Raw genomic sequence first — 19,875 nt, 5'->3', positions numbered from 1 at the left:
GAGATTCTCTCCCTCTGCCCCACCTCCCACTCACACACACATGCGCATGCATACACCCTCTCTCAAACAAATCTTTAAAAAAACAAAAAAACCCCACCAATATTCATGTAGGACAAAATGATTTCCATGTCCTCTAGGACTGATTGCATACTTAAAACTCGTGCTATGGAAAGGTTAACATAACATCACGGGTTCTAAAAAAATTTCTTTAAGTTCATTTAAAAGGATCTGAACCAAGTAAGTAGGAAGTGACTTACTTTGGGGAATAATGCTGCCATTTCGGTAACAGCTACATGTATCCTTTCTGAGCAGGGGATATAGCTGCAAGAATATTGAAGAGGTTATTGAAAGACAGCAAAAGTACAAAGTACTTCAGAGATGAAGAGTACTCAGGGTCAGAATGTGCTTCATTTATATTTCCCCAAGGAAGGGGCTGAGGCTGCCGCCAGCCAACTGCAGAAACCATGCCAACATGAGCAGGGTTCCCATCCCTTCCAGAAAGTTCATTCAATCTGCTATAAACAGCTCCAGGTAGCCAACACACAGACTACCCAGGGAAAGGTACAGATGGCCCGTCTATGATGCTTGTCACACCTCTTACAGCGGGTCATTTGGTTCTTACATGCTTCATCTTTTTCATTTCTTCAGAGAGAAACAAGGATTTCCATGCAAAGGCCACAGAACTTAAAAATAAAGGACTGAAAAAAAAATCCTTAGAATTAGAATTAGAGCTTACACCTCAACACCCACATGTTGGTTAAAACTGATAAACACCTCTAAAATCCATCTATTCAAAAGCATCTCAACTGTTGGAGAATCGAAACCTTTACTTTGGGTAAAGAGAAAACACTGAGGTGTACTCTTGAACTTGATCAGACACTTACCCGCTTTCTCATGAAGCTGCCATGACTTTGCTTGTAATAAAGGGCTATGAGCATAGCCAGCACTTTCTCGGCTTGCTTGATGAGCTCTAAAAAGACCGAGCACATTGACTCTGCCTGTCTTCATCCTTTCCTCCAGGCCACCTGGCCTCCTAAGGGTCCCCTAGATGACAGTCGAGAGCTGAGGCTTTATGAGCACTGACAGAGTGCCAGCTCTGTTCCCATTTTTCAAAAGAGGAAACGGAGGCCAGGAGAAGCAGAGAACATGTCCAAGGTCCCACAGATGGTTGAGAGAAAGCTGAGCACAAACTTGGCCAGCTAGCCCCTGAGCCTGGGCCCCTCACCACCACACCACAGGCCTCTCCTGCTATCAGAGACACAACAGAGTCATGCCTTTCTTTAGAGCAGGCTTCTTTCCATTCATGACTGGTGACTCTGACTTCTTAGGTGATGAGAAGTACAGGAATGGAGACTTAGGCTTCACTTAGGCTTCTTAGTCTTGGCATTGTGGTGTGTAGCATATGGGGCTGGTTTCTTTCACCTTCAAAATAGTAGGCTTCCACCCTGGGTAGTACATGTTATCAAGATGGGATTGAATGACAGTTCTTAGCTAGTGTGCTGCCACCAGGTCTGGGTTCTGGTTCTGGAACAAATGACCCACAGAGCCCAGGAAGGGCTAGGAGAAAAGCTCATTAGCAGCCTGTTTGTGGCGTGCTAGGAAATATGATGTGAATATGTGGGTGTGGCCTTCCACAATCACCAATGTAGCTGTGTTTTAAAATTTCCAAGACAGGGAACGAAATCCCGTTCGGTATCCAGCCTAAGCCCTTAAAGTCCTCGAATTAAAGTTGGCTTCTGCTTAAAGACTGTCCCAATAAGTAACCTCTACTTCATCTTTGTATGAAATCTAGTCTCAAAACTATTTTAATTAAGACTACATTTTAGTTACATTATTACATTTCAAGGAACTGGTTTATATTATCCTAAAATACCTTCGAACAGGCAATCCTGACTTTTACCTTTGTGAGCAAGTAGAACCTTAATCCACAGAGTAACAAAAAAGCCAAGGCAGAAGGAGTCCCTTCACTAGTATATGAACTGGCAACAACCCATCTGGTCACACACACACTCAGAGAAAAAAGGCTGTGTCTACAGCAACCACTGTCTCAACCATAAATCTTGCGTGAACCAATATGTCTATTAATAACACATTAACAGAGAATCAACCGGAGAATTTTTTACTTAGAATTTTCATTTTGACCCAGAAATGTAATTCAACCTTCTCCCTGCTACACAGAGGCAAATTTTCCTAAGGACACCTCCCCAAAACTCACTCAGTACAAAACAGTTTAGGAAGTCCTCAATGAGACACAAAAGAAAGCACATACAGATTAATGAGAAAGTTAACCTCCTCTTGCTCGGGGAGTTCATGTCCACAACTTTAAGCTGTTATATTTCCTCAAAAAAAGCTTCTGTACATAATATGTAGTACTCCTGAGTTGTGTAATCATGCATGTGTGTGTATGAGAGAGAGACAGAGACAGGCAGGGAATGGGGCTGGAGGTCCAGCGGAGAGACCAGGTTGAGGGAAAGTCAGGGGCTGTGGGCAGCTTGCCTGGCTCAAGGGACCAGGGCAATGCATCTGTGTGAGCTGCTGGTCTACTTAGGATGAGCATAAGCGACAGATGAACAGGAGGGGAAAACAAGAGGAAAAGGCATGGGTTTAATCAGTATAATGCAAAGTTCTAAATGAAAGTGTCTTGCATTTGTAAGTAACCACAGAAATTAACAGAATGTTGATCAGTTCATAAAATATAAATTCTCTAGATCAATTCTGATTTAAACTAAAAGAGTGAACTAATGATTAAACTCTGCATCATTCTCTCATGGTATTTTATTTACTTATTTTTTTTCCTTTCCTGGTATTTAAAAAAAAAAATCAGATCATAATGTTTTTTGAATGGATTTGCACATCTTAAAAAAAAAAAAAAGGAAAAACCAGCACCGTATTATGGTCTTTGAGGCCAGAAATGGCCTCCAGGCAGATCTTTCTGACAGCCGCCAAAGAGAACAATGCACCGTAAACGTATCTTTGTTTGAAATACAAGCATGGCACTTCTGAACTGGAGTAAGCAAAAACCAAAGCCTGTCATCAACTGGCGGGAGAGCCCTGGGGGGGCGGTGTCATCTTGGTACTGGGAGTTGTTTTAAAGACTGCCTTTCGGAACGCTGTGACACATCTTGCTTTATGCAGTGAGCTCATGAAGGCACTTGCTGCCAAGCACCTGCAGCCTGTGAGGCTTTGTGGGGAGGGGGGTGAGGGAGTGGGGACAGAGAGGCTGCCTGGGAAGGAGGGGGAGACGAATAGCCACGTAATTCTCATGGAAGGAGGCTGACCAATAGCCTTCCTTTTTTCCTCTGAGGATCCTCCAGCATCTCTCCTGCTCCCCTAGACACTGTCCACTCCTCTCCCACTAAGGGGAAGCAGGGACACTGGGGGAAGTCAGAGCTGTATGGACAAAGGGCAAGGGGAGAGAAGAGGAATCTAGCCTGGTGGTGCTGAGGACACAGAGAAGGCAGAAGATGCTGGTGCAGCTTTGTGAGGAATAAGAGAACAGGGAGGGCCACGGAGGAGCGGTATAGCGTTCCTTGAACAAGTTCTGTTAGTGCACTGCATGCGAAGGAGCTCCTCACGAGAGCACCACGCTCTGCTGACCCACGGGCAACAATGAGATCGGGCAACAATGAGATCGTTCTGGGGTTTTGACTGACCTCTGCTGCTTTCATAAACTCAGCGGGTAGGGGTCACATAGTTCATGAGTATCTGCATGGGGTTAGCCACATGAACCCAGGCAGCCCCCCAGAACAGTTAACAACTCACCAGAAGTTCTCAGGGAACAAAAGGATGAACTAGAATAAGAGCTAGTCCTTTCTTCACCATAAGAAAGAACTCTACAGGATGTGGTTCTGCTCAGAGGAAGAAGACTCTTATTTCAGGAGCATAGAATTATTTGGGTGTCGAGTAGATCAACTTTTATTTGTAAACCACTTTGTTTTCTAGATGTTCACACATGCGTGCGCACACGCACACATATATCTGCATGCCAGGCAGACCTAAGAAATCAAATGTCAGGACACCTTTTATGTCAGCGAACTCTGCTCTAGCTAGGGAAACCACAGGGAGCACAAGGGCTGGATGAGTCAACTCTGAGCTCTAAGGTAGCTTCCTTCTTTCCTCTCGCCATCCAGCACCAGCAATATTACTAACCCTAAATATACTGCAATTCTATTTCTAGAGGCATCAGTTTCCAGAGCAGTTCATAAGAACATGGAAAATGCCATGTAAGGAAAAAAAAAAAAAAAAACCAAACAAACAAGGGCAGCCCTGGTGGCGCAGCGGTTTAGCGCCGCCTGCAGCCCAGGGCATGATCCTGGAGACCCTCTGTATGATGCCTGCTTCTCCCTCTGCCTGTGTCTCTGCCTTTCTCTCTCTCTGACTCTATGAATAAATAAATAAAATCTTAAAAACAAACAAACAAATAAAAAAAAACCCTGAAATTTACAAATTTGTTCTTAGGCCTGTTATGCAAACCTGAAATTAAAACAAACAAACAAACAAAACAACAACAAAAAAACCACACACAAAAAAAAAAAAACCCACAAAAACTTAAAAAAATAAGCATACTGAAAAAAATCCTTGTTTAGAACTGAGCAACATCTCTTCCACAGCAGGTATATTTTTCCAGGCAGGATTTTCAAACCCCCTTACCTGTCATGTTTATTTTCTTGAGCGGCTCTTAAGAGCTCCTGTATGTTTTTGGTGATCTGTTCAGTTTTCCGGATGACGTCTTCCGTGCTGGGGAGGATGGGGCTGGGGGCAGTGTGGGGTTCCACTGTGTCTGGTACTGAGCCATCGCCTTGCCACACCATACTCCTCTGCCTTCCCTTTCTGCTTGACCTGTGACCATCAAAGAAGTGGCTAAATGTGACAAGTGCTCATTAGCTGCTTCTCTGCTTCTAGGAGCTAGTGCATGTGTATTTGCTGAGTGCCTGAGCTGGCTGCTTCTGTGGTTTCCTTTATCCTCTCTGGCAGGAGACTCACAGTGAGGCTGTTTCCTCAACAGGCAGCCACAGCTCACATGGTGGCTGCTTCATGCTACCATAGGGCTGGAAATTATGACTCTTGGAGAAAGAGTAAAGACGCGGAAAGGGAGCAGACAAGTGGAACAGCAAGGATGTGTTGTTATAAAGCCCTCCCTATGCCAGCTCATCCCCTGGGGTACAAATGTAGAATGTGACCTCATGTTAACTTAAAAGTATTGATTTTTAAGCACATTATAGCTACTCAGAGATGTGTGTAATAGGCTGGTAAAAGAAAACCAGGCCTCTGGGGTAATAATAGGTTAGGAGGTTAAACTATGAACTTATGCCTCCATGTTTTATAACCTTATAGGTCTGAAAATAGAGAGAAGGCACATGTGGGATAAAGTGCATCTCCTGATGCTAGGTCTTGGGTTCGAGAGCCCACCCCAGGGCAGTCCTCTTGTACCCTGTGTCATCTGGGTCCGTGTCATTGGGTGTATTATCGTAGTCACTTTCAGGCGTGCTGTTCTGCTTTTCTAGCCTGGAGGCCTGCAAGAGATAAAGGCAACACCTGTTAGTTTTAAGCATAAAACATCTGGGAGCCTTGCCTAGGAACTGTTACCTATTAGGCTACATGGCCTTCAGGCCCCAATCTCACTTGGGACAGAAGCCAGCCCTTTATTGAAAATTTAGTAAAAAATTTAGTAAAAGTTGACTCATAGATCCAGAAATGATTTCTCTCCCTCTTGGCACCATTTTCCTCTTAGCTCAGTGGCAACTCCATAAACAGCTCCTTGGTATAAATTAACGCAGACATGTGAGGCAACACACCCGTATTTAGTTCTCTAAGGAATATGGAGTTTAACTATAATATAATGCACACAGGCCAGCACTTATATGCCCACAGACCTTCAGTGCTGGAAGCCAGCGGCAGATTATCTAGTCTAATATCAGATGAAAACTGAAGGTCCATAAGAGCTGGCGGACAAAGCCAAGGTCACAGAGTCAGGAGAAAATCAGCACCATGAACCTAGGTCCTGTCTCCTACATTCTCCAGTATTCTGTGCCTGATGCCCTGAGGACTGTCACTGCTCAAAACATTTAGGGCTCTCTAAGAACTGCACGCAGAAACAGTTTGTATGAGCCACATGAAAAAAAATCCAGTATTATTAATTTATTGCTGCATGTTGTTTGTGAACCAAAATGGAGTAACCTAGCTTGACCCTTGGTTTCCAACCACTTTTATGTTTCCTAAAACATCTAACCTTTAGGATATAAATACTTGATGCAATTGTGGATATTAAAAATGAGACACAGATTCAAAAGAGGAATACTAAAAATGTTTTGGGCAAATGTCTGCATGGTGAAGCATAGGGTCTTCCAGGGTAGCCAAATTTGAAGGGGACCACATTCCCTTGAAGGGGACTATGTTAGTTCTGGAGTGTTTAATAAAAATGATTTTCTCTCAATATTATTTTATCCACAATGCTTTGGGAATTTCTTTATTTAGTACATAAGTCAGCAGAAAGTGATTCAAAACCTAACCAGAGGAACACCTGGGTGGCTCAGAGGTTTAGTGTCTGCCTTTGGCCCAGGGCGTGATCCTGGAGTTCTGGGATTGAGTCCTGGGATCCCTAGAAGGAGCCTGCTTCTCCCTCTGCCTATGTCTCTGCCTTTCTCTCTCTGGGTCTCTCATGAATAAAACAAAATCTTAAAAAAAAAAAAAAAAAAAAAAAGGTGCTTACTGGGCTCCTAAAATTCAATGTGAACTCATGCTTTACCCAATCAAATTCATCTGGCAAATGATTTAAAGTGTTGGCTTGGAGCCATGCAGGGAGTCTGTAAAACTAAGTTCTATAAAATCTACTACAACTTTCTGGATCCCTGTGTTTACATCTCCTACCAGTAAGCAGTCTGCTTCACCAGCTGCCTTATTTTGACCTGGCTTTATGAATCCATCAGTCGATTACTGGACACTAGAAGTGAAGCTTGAAGAGCAAAGCTAGGCACTGTACCCTATGCAGGGAACAGGGAAACCAGGCTCTTCTAAAGGTGATCTTTAAAAAAAAACCTCTCCCCAAACAAAAATACCCCATCTTACCTTTCACAGGAAATGCTTAATCTTTACATTTCTTTTCCTCTAGTTTTTATATTTACATGCACATACATTATGGATGAGTATTTGTATGCGCATGTGTATGTGCACAGGTACACACAGACATGCACATACAAAAAGGAAACATAAAAAACTTGTATTTAAATAATTATTCTAGAAAATTCATCCAGAGCTGCTCCAGTGGAAAAAATCTAGAAAACAGAATTAAACCCAGAAAATCTCACATTTTTATAATCAATCTTTTTGCTTTCCTTGAGGTAAATGTAGTAATTACAAATCAAATGCATTACCCCACAATGATCGAAAGTACCAGGTTTCATTTAAACATTTTAGAAGAGTAACAACTCATATATCTAATAAGTACTCAGGAAATGTTCCTTAAGCACAGAAAACAACTATAGCAATGGCCATCCAGAAAATCAGTTACTTACAGTCTTTCATCGTTGCCAACAAAAACATAGTACAGGATTTCAAATTAGCCAGCATTTAATCTTATGAAAATTATTGTAAACATGCAGAGCTAGGATCAAGACCTATTAGTTAATGTGCTGCTTGCTCTCTGAAAGCTGTTAATAGAAAAGTTACTTTATAGCTGGTGCTGGTTCAGTTTACTGAATAGATTTGCAGTATTCTCTGAATACAGACATACCATAAAAGCCTAAACTCATGATGAAGCTGTCAGGAATAATCAAGATTATCAGTTTAAATGATGTAACTGTTAATCTTGTATAAAACTGTCTCAGCAAGCAGTCCTTGAAAGGATTCTCAAAACTACCAACGTAGGTTTTTTTTTTTTTTTTTAAAACAAATTTCACAGTGGGAAAAAGAGGTTTACTTGATTCTTATTAACAAAATTTCAAATGAGCTGTTTCATTTCTACTTAACTGTCCCTTAGTTTAACTGAAAAAATTATAATAAAAACACTACAGTTCAATTTCAGAATTGTTCAGAAGACTAAGTATCATACATCAAGAATTCCTTTTAATAGACTACCTCCAAGTGCAGAAGAGAACCCCCAGAGGGCCTTGATGGGCCATATGGCACCAGTAGTGGAGAAGTATGACTCTGTCATTCCTACTGATGTGGAGGGAATGGAAAAAAGCCCAGTGCAAACTCCATCCACAGCCACCTTTCCTCCTCTCGAGTTGGTTACACTATCCTTCCATTAAAGACTGTGCCATGACCTGAATGCAGGTCTTCGAAGCCTGTACATGCTCCTTACTTCTTTTCAGCTTGACATCATGCACTCCTCATGCAGGAAAGGATTTTTTTTTTTTTAAAGTAGTCTCCATGCCCAACATGGGCCCAACATGTGGGGCCTGAACTCATAATCCTGAGATCAAGACCTGAGCTGAGATCAAGAGTTGGACACTTAACCAACTGAGCCAGCCAGGCCCCCAGGAAAGGACTTTTTTAAACTGACAGTGCCTTTGGGAGCAGGAATGTCATCTAAGTCCCTAGGACCCTTTGACTTACCAAAAGGTTGGGTATAGAGGAAGTGCTTAATAAATACTGCTGTCTGCCTACTCTAAAAGGGGCTTGCTTACCTCAATCACGTATTGTTATAGAGAATGTAAATTATATATCAGCAAGCTGGATTTGACCAATTCATTAAATGAACAGCTTTATAGTAACAGCCACCTACACCTCCAATGCTGCCATGTGTTGCAATTTGATGCGGGACACAGGTACCACAAAACTGGAGTGTGTCAGGTATGGCATCGACATCAAAAATGTCAACAGGCAGAAAAATAAAAAATAATAAAGCATGATGTCTTAGTGTTTCAGTTAGCCCAAAAAGACTAGTGTTAATCTGATATCTGAATAAATTTAACACATTTGCCCTATTACAATATTTAACCAGCAGCCAGCTAATTTTTTGATTGTTTAAAAAGACAGTATGCTCCAAATAAATGTTAAAGGGTGAATTGCAAACTTTGTTAAGTAGTAAGTGAAACTGAGCAATGTGGGGTTAGATAAGAGGGAGACTGCCTCCTACAGACACGCATGGATGTGTGTGTGCGTGTGCGTGTGTGTGCCTGCATGCTGCTGTGCTGAGACACCTGGGGGAAGCGCTGCCTCATGCGGGACAGAAAGGCAGTTAGTGGAGGGACAGGAGGACCAGGAGAAGCACAAAGCGCCCAGGAGCACTGCCCCTCCTCCAGAGAGCAGACCGTCAGAGTGTACTTAACCCTTCGGGCGCTTTCGTCCCTCGACCAGGAAAGTGTGGAGGGGAAGGAAGGCAGAGATGAAGAGGAGGTCACAAGCGCACTCCTCCCGATCTGGAAGGGGAAAAAAAAAACACACACTCGGGAAAATACAAAACAAACCAAAAAACCCCCGCCACCTATCCTGGATTCAGCCCGGAGTTTCCCAGTAAAAGAATCCTAAAAAGCAACTCACTATGTGAGATCAATGCTGAAATTTCTGTGACAGGCAGGCTCACTGCCATGCTAGCTGATGACAGGACCTCAGAAATGGTTACTCCTTTAGTGAGATGCCTCCCAGAAATTACTTGGAATTTATAAAGCTACTTTTCCATATGAGAAAAGATAACACCTATGAGAATTTAATTTTGTAATAGTTTTTTTTTTTTAATGGATGGCTTTAAACGAATACTTGTTTTTTAATCAGGATATACTTGAAATGAGAAACTATATGAATGGTTCGGTTGGTAAAGGTTATCAATCTACTTTTCGGTATCGATACAGAACTTCAGCAATAAAATGACATTACATTCTAAATGTTCCTAAAATAAAAAAGTATACTGTGAAAGTTGACAAAATTGCTTTTCTTAACTTTTGTTTTCAGTTATACAAAAGTAAGATTTTTAAGTTAGTTCAATGGCATTTCCATTACATCAAGTATATCAGATCAATTGCCTTAGAATGTTTTAGCCCAAACAACTTATAAAAGTTGAAGTAACGGACCCCCAACTACAGTATAACAACGCTGAAATTTTACTGCACTGAAGCCTGACAAAATTAAACTAAGGTTTAATTTACTAGACCAAATCCTTTACTCTGCATTTACTCTGAGAGTTTTTTGGAAACTTCTATAAAATTTGACTGAAGAAATAACAACTTTCACGTTTATAAAAGATAAATACTACTCTCTGAAAAAACATGAGTTCCACATGTAACATTTTGTCAAAACATGGGTATTTAAAATAAATTAATCCAAAAGAAATATAACATTTGAAAATCTCAATACCATACTTATCCCATTGTAAAACAAGATGGTTAGCAGCCTGTTACAGAATACAATCTTTGGCACAAAATACTTGTAAAATCGGTACAGAAGTTTTAACATTTCCCTTTTATGAAATGACAGAGCAACATTTTCTCCATGAAGAGGAGGAGGGAGATGCAGAAGCTAAGCAGGCAGGCTGACCACACATGGAGAGGCTAGAGGCTTCTAGACCTACCCTGCATGCCCAGGCTGCAGACACCGCCTGCTTCACTAGGAGTGGCAGAGAAGCCACCCTGAATTCTAAGGGCTCAATTTCACAGAGGGGCACCTACCTGTCTATCTCAAAGAAGACAGTACTTCTTTTTGCTGGTCACTTTTACCATTTGTTTTTGTTTTTAGAAATGGGGGAAAAAGACTGCTACAAAAAAAGTTCCAGTACTGGCTGTCTGGGAAAGATATTATGGATATGAGGGAGAAAAGGGGAGGGGAGCTGAACAAAAGCCAGAATCCTGAACTTTGCTGGAAAGCTTTCAGCTAATGGCCCTATCTGCTTATGGAAATGTAAATATCTGTTGACATGTTAATACAGCAAACACAGGAGAACTCTTCTAGCCCAATTTTGCAAAGCAAGAGACATGGGAATCTGCAGGTTCCGAAGAGGGAATACAGGAGGTCAGGCTGGACAAAGAGTGAATAGCAGAAGCGCCAGTGGTGTTACTTACGTGCGTGGGGAAAGGCTGGAGTCTTGTCCTGCTCTCTTCAGGGTGGTTCACTTCTCCCATTGGGAGATATGGTTTCTGACCTGATCCCGTCTCGTACATGGACATGGGCCTACTGCCCCGGGCAGACGGACGTCGCTTTAAGGAAGAGTGGTTGGAAGTGTCTGTGTACTCAGAACCAGTTTGCACCTGATATATATTGGTTGTGGCCTGTTTCCTGAGGTTCGAATTTTCACTCTGGAGTGTTTGAAGCTGAAAGAAATGTTTGGCAGTGGGACGGTGTTTTTCTATAGCAAGCAGAAAAAGCAAACACCAAGTAAACGCATACAACTACCAGCTTTAAACAGTAAGAACAGTAACAGCTAGCTGGGTTGAAAGTTACAGGTAACTACAAACAAGAACCTACTTTCCTAGCATGAGTGACACGCAATCAATTCACTTCATCGCTCAAGCAAATTAAACAGCTTGATTTCTCATTGCAGAAAAGTTACAGTTTGGGTTTTTAAAAAACGAAATGTTTAACCACTGAAAAACTGGTCAGAGTGGGCCTGGGAAATGTTTGCAGGCGAGCTGGACTCTGGATTCTTCTAATGCCGTTTCAGCAAGAGCTTGAGATCATGAAGCTATCGCTTCCTGAAAATCTAACCTGCTTTTCAAATGAGCCCTAAGCCATTTGCAAATGCCAAAAATGCCAGCAGACACCATGGAAGCAGCACAAAGATAACCAGAGTTGCTTTGCAAAGCAAGAAAGACAGTGAAGTTCAGCTTATGAAAAATCAGATGGGCTACTGCTTCCCAAAAAGCCAACAAGAAAAATCATGATCAACAAATTTTTATTACAGAATACTCTTAATATTCCAAACAATTTAGCACTTCTTAAAAAAGAGAGGGGGTCAAATCATGGTAAGTTTGCTATATTAACATATCATGAAGAAAACTGGAGGCCTATCGAGCTATGTTAACATCTTCATCTGAACGCTCCACGTGGCACGCTTGCTTCCCTCTGGTGATTGGTCAGCTTTCAGCCAGGGCTGGAATATTTGGCCTCTCTCTCTCCTTTGGCTTTGTCACCCAAAAATGCAACCTCGGCGGTGTCAGCTTTAAACACTCTAATCTGCCTGGTACCACCCTATTTTAGTTAGAGGCTGTCACTTGGAGACCCTGATTGCTCTTTCCATTCCTCACATGCAGGCTGCTTCATGGTGTTTGATGAGTTAGCGTTAAGGGATCAGCAAGGAATCATGTTACTCCTTAGCGTTTGGCATGTGAAACACAATTAACTGAGTCCCGTTTGCACAATGTCCTTCCCCTCTGGTGCTCCTCCATCTTCCATGACATTTTATAAGCTGGGTGTGGTGTAAGTTCAGCTGTCTACTCTTTGACAGAGACTGTAAACTCTGACCAAATTCCCCACCAGGGGCAAGGCTTAAGTCCATAAACAAATGTATTTGCACCAGAAGATCATTACTTTTTCAATAGCAAACCCATTCAGTGTTAGGAGTTACTTTCAATTTTTATTTAGAAAGCACCGATCTGTGAATAGTACACCAATAGTGGCTGCTCCTCTTCATTAATTAGCATCTTTTCCAAGCAACTGTTAAATATGAAAGATCAGATACAAATCATGCTACTTTGTCAACTATATACACACACAAACTTTAACCTAACTTTGAAATAAAACCAACACATCTTTGCAAAATAAGCAAATTCTACATAGTTTATGGTAATAGAGCCAATTTTTTGTGACAGTTTGACTGATACAGCCTATGCCACAAAAATACCCTCATTTCTGTTTTTTCCAAGTATGATCCACTAAGGAATGAGAGCGTGCTTCTACACCACAAAGGCTTACAGGGTATAACTTCTGTCTATAACTCATTTTCCAAAGAACAGCTGCAAAGTGACAAGCAGCCACTGAAAATTCCTACATTCCAGGATAGAGACAAGCATAAGGTGCCTGTCAAACTATTTATTAGGGAGCCCATACCCAAAATGAAAGGGACACAATCCAGAGAGTGAGGAGCAGAAGTGGTATATGCTCCCTCAATGAACGACTAGAGTATCTGGTCACGTGCTTGTCTATGTAAAAACCTTCTCAGAGTTTTTTAAAAAAATGCCTTGAAATCTGAAACTTAATTTTAATACTTGTCATACCTCTAAAACATCCAGTGTGGATTTTACTTGAATGTGTTTTGATGAGCACAAGTTCCTTGTATCAATTCTAAAATATTCTAGTCCTCCTATTTAGAGATATGTCCTAGAATAAATTTGGGTGATGCTAGTCTTAATAAGAATCAGACTACATTTCTTTGTTTGAAAGGAGTGTTAAAAGGAAATGAGAAGTTACAGATAATTCAATTGCTCCAGAAATCAAAAGCATTTCTAAGAATTGAGATAATCCATGAGCAAAGGCAAATAATTTCACTCTACATATCTTAAGGCTCAAAACATTTGCTTTTCAGAGATATGAGGTTATCTCTGACAATTTCTACAAATGCTAAGGGAGCATTAGAGCAAAAAAAAAAAAAAAAAAAGGTGATGCTTAGCAGACTGATTTACACTGGCAAAGTCAGCATGTTTCAGAAAAAGTCACCTCAACAAATTAGTTCAATTAATGGGGACAAACTGCCATTCATTAAGCAAAAGATATTTCAGAAAAGACAGAAGAAGAGTAAGCCCTGTATGACACAGCTAAAGGGCTTTTGGTCTGCCCTGTTCACAGCTGCACACTGGCCCTAGATGGGGTCAGACTGGCCCAGAACAAGGAGTTGATAAATGTTAATCTGGTTGATCTTTAGGTAGTATTTTAAGTTTGGAGACATTTATCTCAAAAAAAAAAAAAAAAAAAAAAAAAAAGATCTAGAACTCTATAGCAAAAGAATCCTACCTAGACCAAGCCCTGGGCGAGAGTGCACTGCAGTGTCCTCCCCTGACAGGCAGAGGGGACAGATCTCCTTCCTTCCTTGGACATTATTGGGAAGGGCCCAGCCACAAAGGGAGTGCACCTTGTCCTCTGTTCTTGATAATGATTCTGAAACATTATTCTTCAAATGGCAGAATTAAGACACAGATACATACTTCGTTTTGTTTCTGTTTAAGGGAAGTATACAAAATCTCATTTTGGAGAGAACTGGATGACAGGCACAGCCTTCTCATAAAGACTTACATACATAATCGCCCTCTTAAGCATATTCCTTGCTGCTATTAGCTATACTCCTTTTAGGGATTAGCTTATTCATATATTTCTGACTCTCCCAAAAGGCAGCAAATGAGAAAATGCGGGGCAAACGAGATTGTCTCTTACTAGTGTACAGCTCTCACTAGTGCAAACAAAAATGTTTTCTTATATTCATGGAGCCTCTACTCTGTGATGGGCCCTGCTCTAGGCTCTGAAGACATCATAAATTAGTAAGTACTGGTGAAAAACAGGGGGGTTGTGGGACAGAGCTGCCAGAGCTGGGTGGGTTAACAACTGAGAATACGAGCGAGCAGGGATGGCACCCCCTGCATGCAGCGCTGATAAACACAGACACCTGCCCATGGCTTTTATCTGCTCTGACTTCCTGGTGTGATTCTTTAGAATGAGCAGTAGGAAGACACGCATCCATGGAAGGGCATCTAGATTCCCAGGAAGCATGGAGTAGTGCAAGGGCGGCTGCAGCTGATATAAACACTTACTGGGCTGTTACATGTCAACTGCTTGGGAAACTCACTCTGGATTTATTTCTAATCAAAAACACTTTGTCTGAAATATTCAAATACATACTACTTCTAAAAAGACAGGTTGGCCCAAAGGTTTTTATGTTTGTTTACAATAACTGCTTTTCTCCCCTTTGCCCACCAGCATTGTGCCTGGGATTCTTCCTTATACTATGAAGTTAAAGAGTCAATCATCCTGGCATTTATTAACGTGTTACCTTTTTCTGCATAATTCTCAGCTCGTCACTCAAGTTGTTATTCACCTTCATTAGCTGCTGTATCTTGGCCTCAGAAGCCACTAGAGCGTTTTTGACCTCCATAAATTCCTGCACAGTGACTGGTCCATCTGATAAATCTGAATCTAGACTCTAAAAATAAATTGGGGAAAATGTTCACAATCTGAGATGATGATAACATTCAAGACTCACAGCTAAAGAATTTCAAATTCTGACCATGCCAGCTGGACTGCAAAGTTAATCAAACCAAATCAAGGCTTCTGGGAGGAACGCAAAAATAAAACATAAAGGTAGGGTTACTATAATATTTGAAAAATATCAGAGTCAAGATTTTCTGAGAACAGGGAGTGCAGTCAGTAAATCTAGTGTGATGAGGACTCTCAGTGCATTTGTCTTGTTTTGCCTTTCTCTTGCTCATTCCTTTTTCTTTTTAAAAAATTCGTTCTTTCAGTAATTCCTTCATTCCAGCTATTCGTAGTGAGCATCAGGCAGTATTCTAGGGACTCAGGATACATAAAAAACGAAAACAAAGATTCTAGCTTCCATGGTGTTTGCACCCCGGCAGAGTGGGAAAGGACAAAATAAAAATAAGTGACTACACAGTATGACAACAGATGACAAGTGCTGTGGAAAACAGAGAAAATGGAGCAGGGTGAGGGGCTGGGGAGAGAAGGGGTGAAGGTGGGTGCCTTTTAATTAGACAGGTGGGATAAGCCTTGGTAGGTGAGACATGAGTAGCAGCCGGAAGGACATTAGTCCAGTGGCTGTCTGGAGGAGGAACGTTCCAGTCAGCAGCAAAGCTTAGCTAGAAGGAGAGGGTATGCAAGGCAGAGAGGAGGCGGCCAATTGGTAGGATCCTGTCATGATTTTGGCTTTCGCTCTGACTGAATTCAGTGCTTCTGAGAACACTGGGCAGGGGTGTATCAGATGGGACAAGTGACTTTTGCTGTCCCCTTCACATTCCCTGTATCTGTTCATGGCACTACCTTTCTCACAGTTGTGTGAGCTGGACAACTTTGGACACATCTTCTGTAAGTTTACCTCACTGCCTCAAACATTCGAAGTTATTGTTGAGATCTGTCTATCTGTCTTTCTATTTGTCCATTCTCAAATGTTTGCTGAGCTCCTCTGTGGGTCAGGTCTGGGGCGAGGTCCTGGAGACTTAGCAGTGGGTGGGCCAGCAGGCCTCCACTGCCTTCTCCTTGGGCCCACACTCATTCTGCTACTGTACTTCTCTTCTGTCTGGACCCTCTCTGCATAGGCTCCAGTATGGCCTCTTCAGCAGTACCCCAACTGGGCTTCCTTCTTCTGCCCTCTGACCCAGCAAGAATAGTCCTCCCAAAAGAGAGGAACCAAAATTGCTGACCACTGCCCTCCTGCTCCGCCTCAGAGCTTCCTAGACACTACATTGTCTGCCAAGGTGTAGACTCTTCAGTCCGGTGGCATGATCCTCCAGGTGTGACACCTGCTCTGTGCTTTGAGTCTCACCCCTTTTAGGCTGTCTCTACATGTGAGCGCGTTCTGCTAGATGCTCTCTTTCATCTTCTCTTTGCTTAGACTACCCTCCCTGCCTCTCCACTTACCTAATCCCATGCATCTTTTAAGGTACATATGAACAGACATTCCACATACACGGCCTCCCCTGACACTTGTCCTCGTCAACAGGCTGGGTCTCCTCTCACATCCCCACCCCTGGCTTCTATTTGTGTTTCTTATGACATTATCACTTTGTACTTCCGACTGCAGTTCTCTTTCCTACTAGGCAGGGAGAGCCTCACAGGAAAGGAACTAGGCTTCAAGAGAGTATGATCCAGAGAAGTCACTGGGTAAACATTTGTTGAAGGAATAAAACACATCAGCCCCTCCTCACAAGTTTTATAAAACCACAGTTGGGGCAGGGCTGTGATTCAGCAATAAATTTAGGGACACAGGATCCCCTATTTTAAAAGGATTTACCTTGCTGGCCCAAGCTAGTAGTAAACCTCACTTTACCCCCAGAGCACCTTTCACAGTGATTTACAAATAAGGTGATTTTGCAAGAGGAATGATTCCAAAAAGAAACATATTCTCCCCTTCTATGTGCAATGTGTCACCTCACCTTCTGCCTGTTTGCTTTGCTTGCAGTAGCTTCCAGATCCGTGTCTTCGTCTGAGGCCACACTGTCATAGTCTGGCTGGTCATTGTCTTGACTCTCAATGCTGTGCTGGTTACTGATCGTTTTCAGTATCAGCTCCACATTGTCTATCAATAGAAGCAAATAACTTTTCTTCAGGCTTAAAAAAAAACTTTTCCCCCCAAAATTCACTGGGAGGATTTTTGGGTTTAGCCATTCAAAGACTAAGAGAAAAATGACAGAAATAGCAATGTTATATTCATACCAATGTAAGAATCACACAGCAAGTCATCAACCAGACAGAGGACCTACTATCAATCACAGAGGCATTTCAGCATCCCTTTGGGCCACTCACCAAATATGGGCAAATTAATTAGGTGGTTTATGGAAGTGCTGCTCAAGTTGAGAAGGCAGGTTCCCGAGGGGACAGAGTGTAGTTCCAAACCAGGGAACTAAAGCCATAACGAATGTAAGATTAACTGTGATTCAACTGTAACTATAACTTGTTTACAAGGTAACGTTACTGAAAGGAGGCTGTTAAAATGGAGCCTAGGAACTTGGTGCTCATAGAACAGGCATACTGGCACTTATTCGGCTGACTACCAGAGAGAAAGGAAAAAATAGAACAACCCACTAGACACACACCTATGTAGACCATACAGGGGAGCAGGGATGATTCCATAGGCTCTAACACATTTTGAATAAAAGATTTCACAAATTATCCAAGTCTGTCCAACTTCCTCTCTGAGGCAACTCACTCAAGTTGATCTCTGATTTCCAATATTGTTTCTGGATATTTTGATGGGTAATATCTGGGTGATAAATTATGGCTACTCAAAATGAATTTTAATTTTTCAAATTAATATCTAAAATACATGTATCATCGGATTTACAGAATATTCAATACAGAAAATCTGAAACTAATGGTAATCAACCATAGCCATTGATTTATTTTGTGCTATACCTTTCCAGTCTTTTCCCTAAACATATACACATAAAGAGTCCATTTCATTACCTGCATTGATATGGTTATAAAATTGCTGTGGAGACTGATTTAACAAATCTTGAACCATTATCCTGAGAGGAAACACGGGGGTAGGTTCCTACCAGCCTCTGCTTATAACATTTTTGTCAACCGATCAGCACATAACCTTACTGTTCAGACATTAATTTTTTAAAAAAGATTTATTTGAGAGATAGAGAGTGAGAAAGCAAAAGAGCCTAAGTAGGGAAAGGGGCAGAGGGAGAGAGTCTTTCAAGCAGACTGAAGCAGGACTCAACTCCAGGACCCTGGGATCACAACCTGAGCTGAAGGCAGCCACTTAATCAACTGAGCCACCCAGTGTCCCAACACTGAAATATTTATAATTCATCAGGGCTCACAAAGATAAACTTTTCATGACAACTGCTTTAAGTAACTTATAATTTTAAATTTAATACTTGTACCAAGTTAGAAGGCCAGAGGATCAAGTACTTAAGCACCTTGCAAGAGTTACCTTTAGAACCAGAAAGAGGACTGCCTTGCTGTCTCCTCTTGGCGTCACTGAGAATGTCGATGACCAGTGTGGCAAACTCATGGGCGTTAAACCGGGCTAGTTTCTGTCTGCCCTGAGAGTGAGAAAATAATTGGAAATATTCCTCAGTGTGAAAATATACATGTGGATATTCACATAAGACCAGTCACACTATTGTTAGACTTGAGCAAGGCTCCCAAGCAAAGCCTCCCAAGTATGATCAAAGCACCACTGTAGCCTAGGGAAGGCACACATCAATGTTTTCCCTGCACACAGTTTAGAGCCATCTATATTAAGAGATCTCAATAATGCCTTGCACATTTATTTTTGTGAACAAAACCAAAATGTTTTTAGTTGATGCTTTTTTCCCCATTATCAATTCAGTTTTGAAGTAGACCCAGTTATGAAAAATTAATTTGGAAGAAAAATTTAAAATTTCAAGAAAAAGTGATAGCTTAGATGCTGGGACTTCATCATCATATACAGCCAGTAGTCAGTAAAAATCGAAAGGTCTTCCCAATTTACACAACTTTTCTCCTCCTAACAGAGGCTTAGGTTGTTTTTAATGCTCTATTATTTTATACAGTACTTTGATGAAAATCACTATGCGTAAATCTTTGTTATTTTTATTTTATTAGCATATATTCCTAAATAAGGATTACCTGTGAGGAAAGGATGGACTTAATTTTGAAACTTTTAAAATCAGTTAACAAATTGCTTTTCTGAAGTCTATAGCAATGTAAGCTCTTAACTATAGCATAAGAAAAAGTCCATTTTGCTATATCTTTACCAGCTTGGAGTATCCTTTATTACATTCTTTATTAATTTGATTGATGCAATTTTCATTAATGCCTTTAGGCTACTTTCTTGGATTGCTAATAAGGTTAAACATTTCTTCACATTTGTAAGCCATTTATATTTTTTTCTGTGAATTATTTTATATTCTTTTTCAGTCTTCTATTTATATTTATTGCCTTTCTTATCAATTTCTTGAGTTTTATGGGTTTGTGTGTATAAAGGACCTTAACACTTAAATCAATCAAAAAATTTAAAATACCTGTCCTGGGAAAGTTAAATACCACATTAGCCATTTCCAAAATAACACCACTGGTTACTTCTCAGACTTGGCCACTTGCCTGGTTCCGTGTTGAAGAGTACTCAGGATTGACCGGAAGGAAGGGGACGACAGTTGTCTCGGTTACCAGGGTGCTGTGGTTTTGCGTGGCAAGCCAGACTAGCCAGAGGAAAGAGTCAGAGATAGAATCTTATCACCACCGGTGTGCCACTGCTTCTCTGAGAGCCACAGCTCCCGCGTCACAAGG

At 41.4% G+C, this 19,875-nt stretch overlaps 1 protein-coding gene across 15 annotated transcripts in view; it reads right to left on the bottom strand.

Moving 5' to 3' along the window:
* Window positions 1-19,875, bottom strand: part of GIT2 (GIT ArfGAP 2) — a 47,031-nt gene that overhangs the window by 3,650 nt on the left and 23,506 nt on the right. For 4 of the 15 annotated variants that reach the window (XM_077875973.1, XM_077875974.1, XM_077875979.1 and 1 more), the window contains exons 11-19: window positions 19,690-19,787; window positions 18,536-18,647; window positions 17,025-17,167; window positions 14,909-15,058; window positions 10,995-11,243; window positions 9,273-9,362; window positions 5,431-5,513; window positions 4,651-4,839; window positions 258-321 (exon numbers count right to left, since the gene is read on the bottom strand). In XM_077875973.1, coding sequence (XP_077732099.1) covers window positions 258-321; window positions 4,651-4,839; window positions 5,431-5,513; window positions 9,273-9,362; window positions 10,995-11,243; window positions 14,909-15,058; window positions 17,025-17,167; window positions 18,536-18,647; window positions 19,690-19,787 — 1,178 coding nt within the window. Of the gene's footprint in view, window positions 1-257; window positions 322-4,650; window positions 4,840-5,430; window positions 5,514-9,272; window positions 9,363-10,994; window positions 11,244-11,807; window positions 12,586-14,908; window positions 15,059-17,024; window positions 17,168-18,535; window positions 18,648-19,689; window positions 19,788-19,875 lie in introns of those variants that run through there. The other 11 variants (XM_077875977.1, XM_077875978.1, XM_077875975.1 and 8 more) reach the window with 10 other exon arrangements.

The sequence above is a fragment of the Canis aureus genome, chromosome 27, assembly GCF_053574225.1.
Source record: "Canis aureus isolate CA01 chromosome 27, VMU_Caureus_v.1.0, whole genome shotgun sequence".
NCBI lineage: Eukaryota > Metazoa > Chordata > Mammalia > Carnivora > Canidae > Canis > Canis aureus.
Note: the sequence above shows the minus strand (reverse complement) of the source record. Positions and strands in the feature narration are given on the sequence as shown.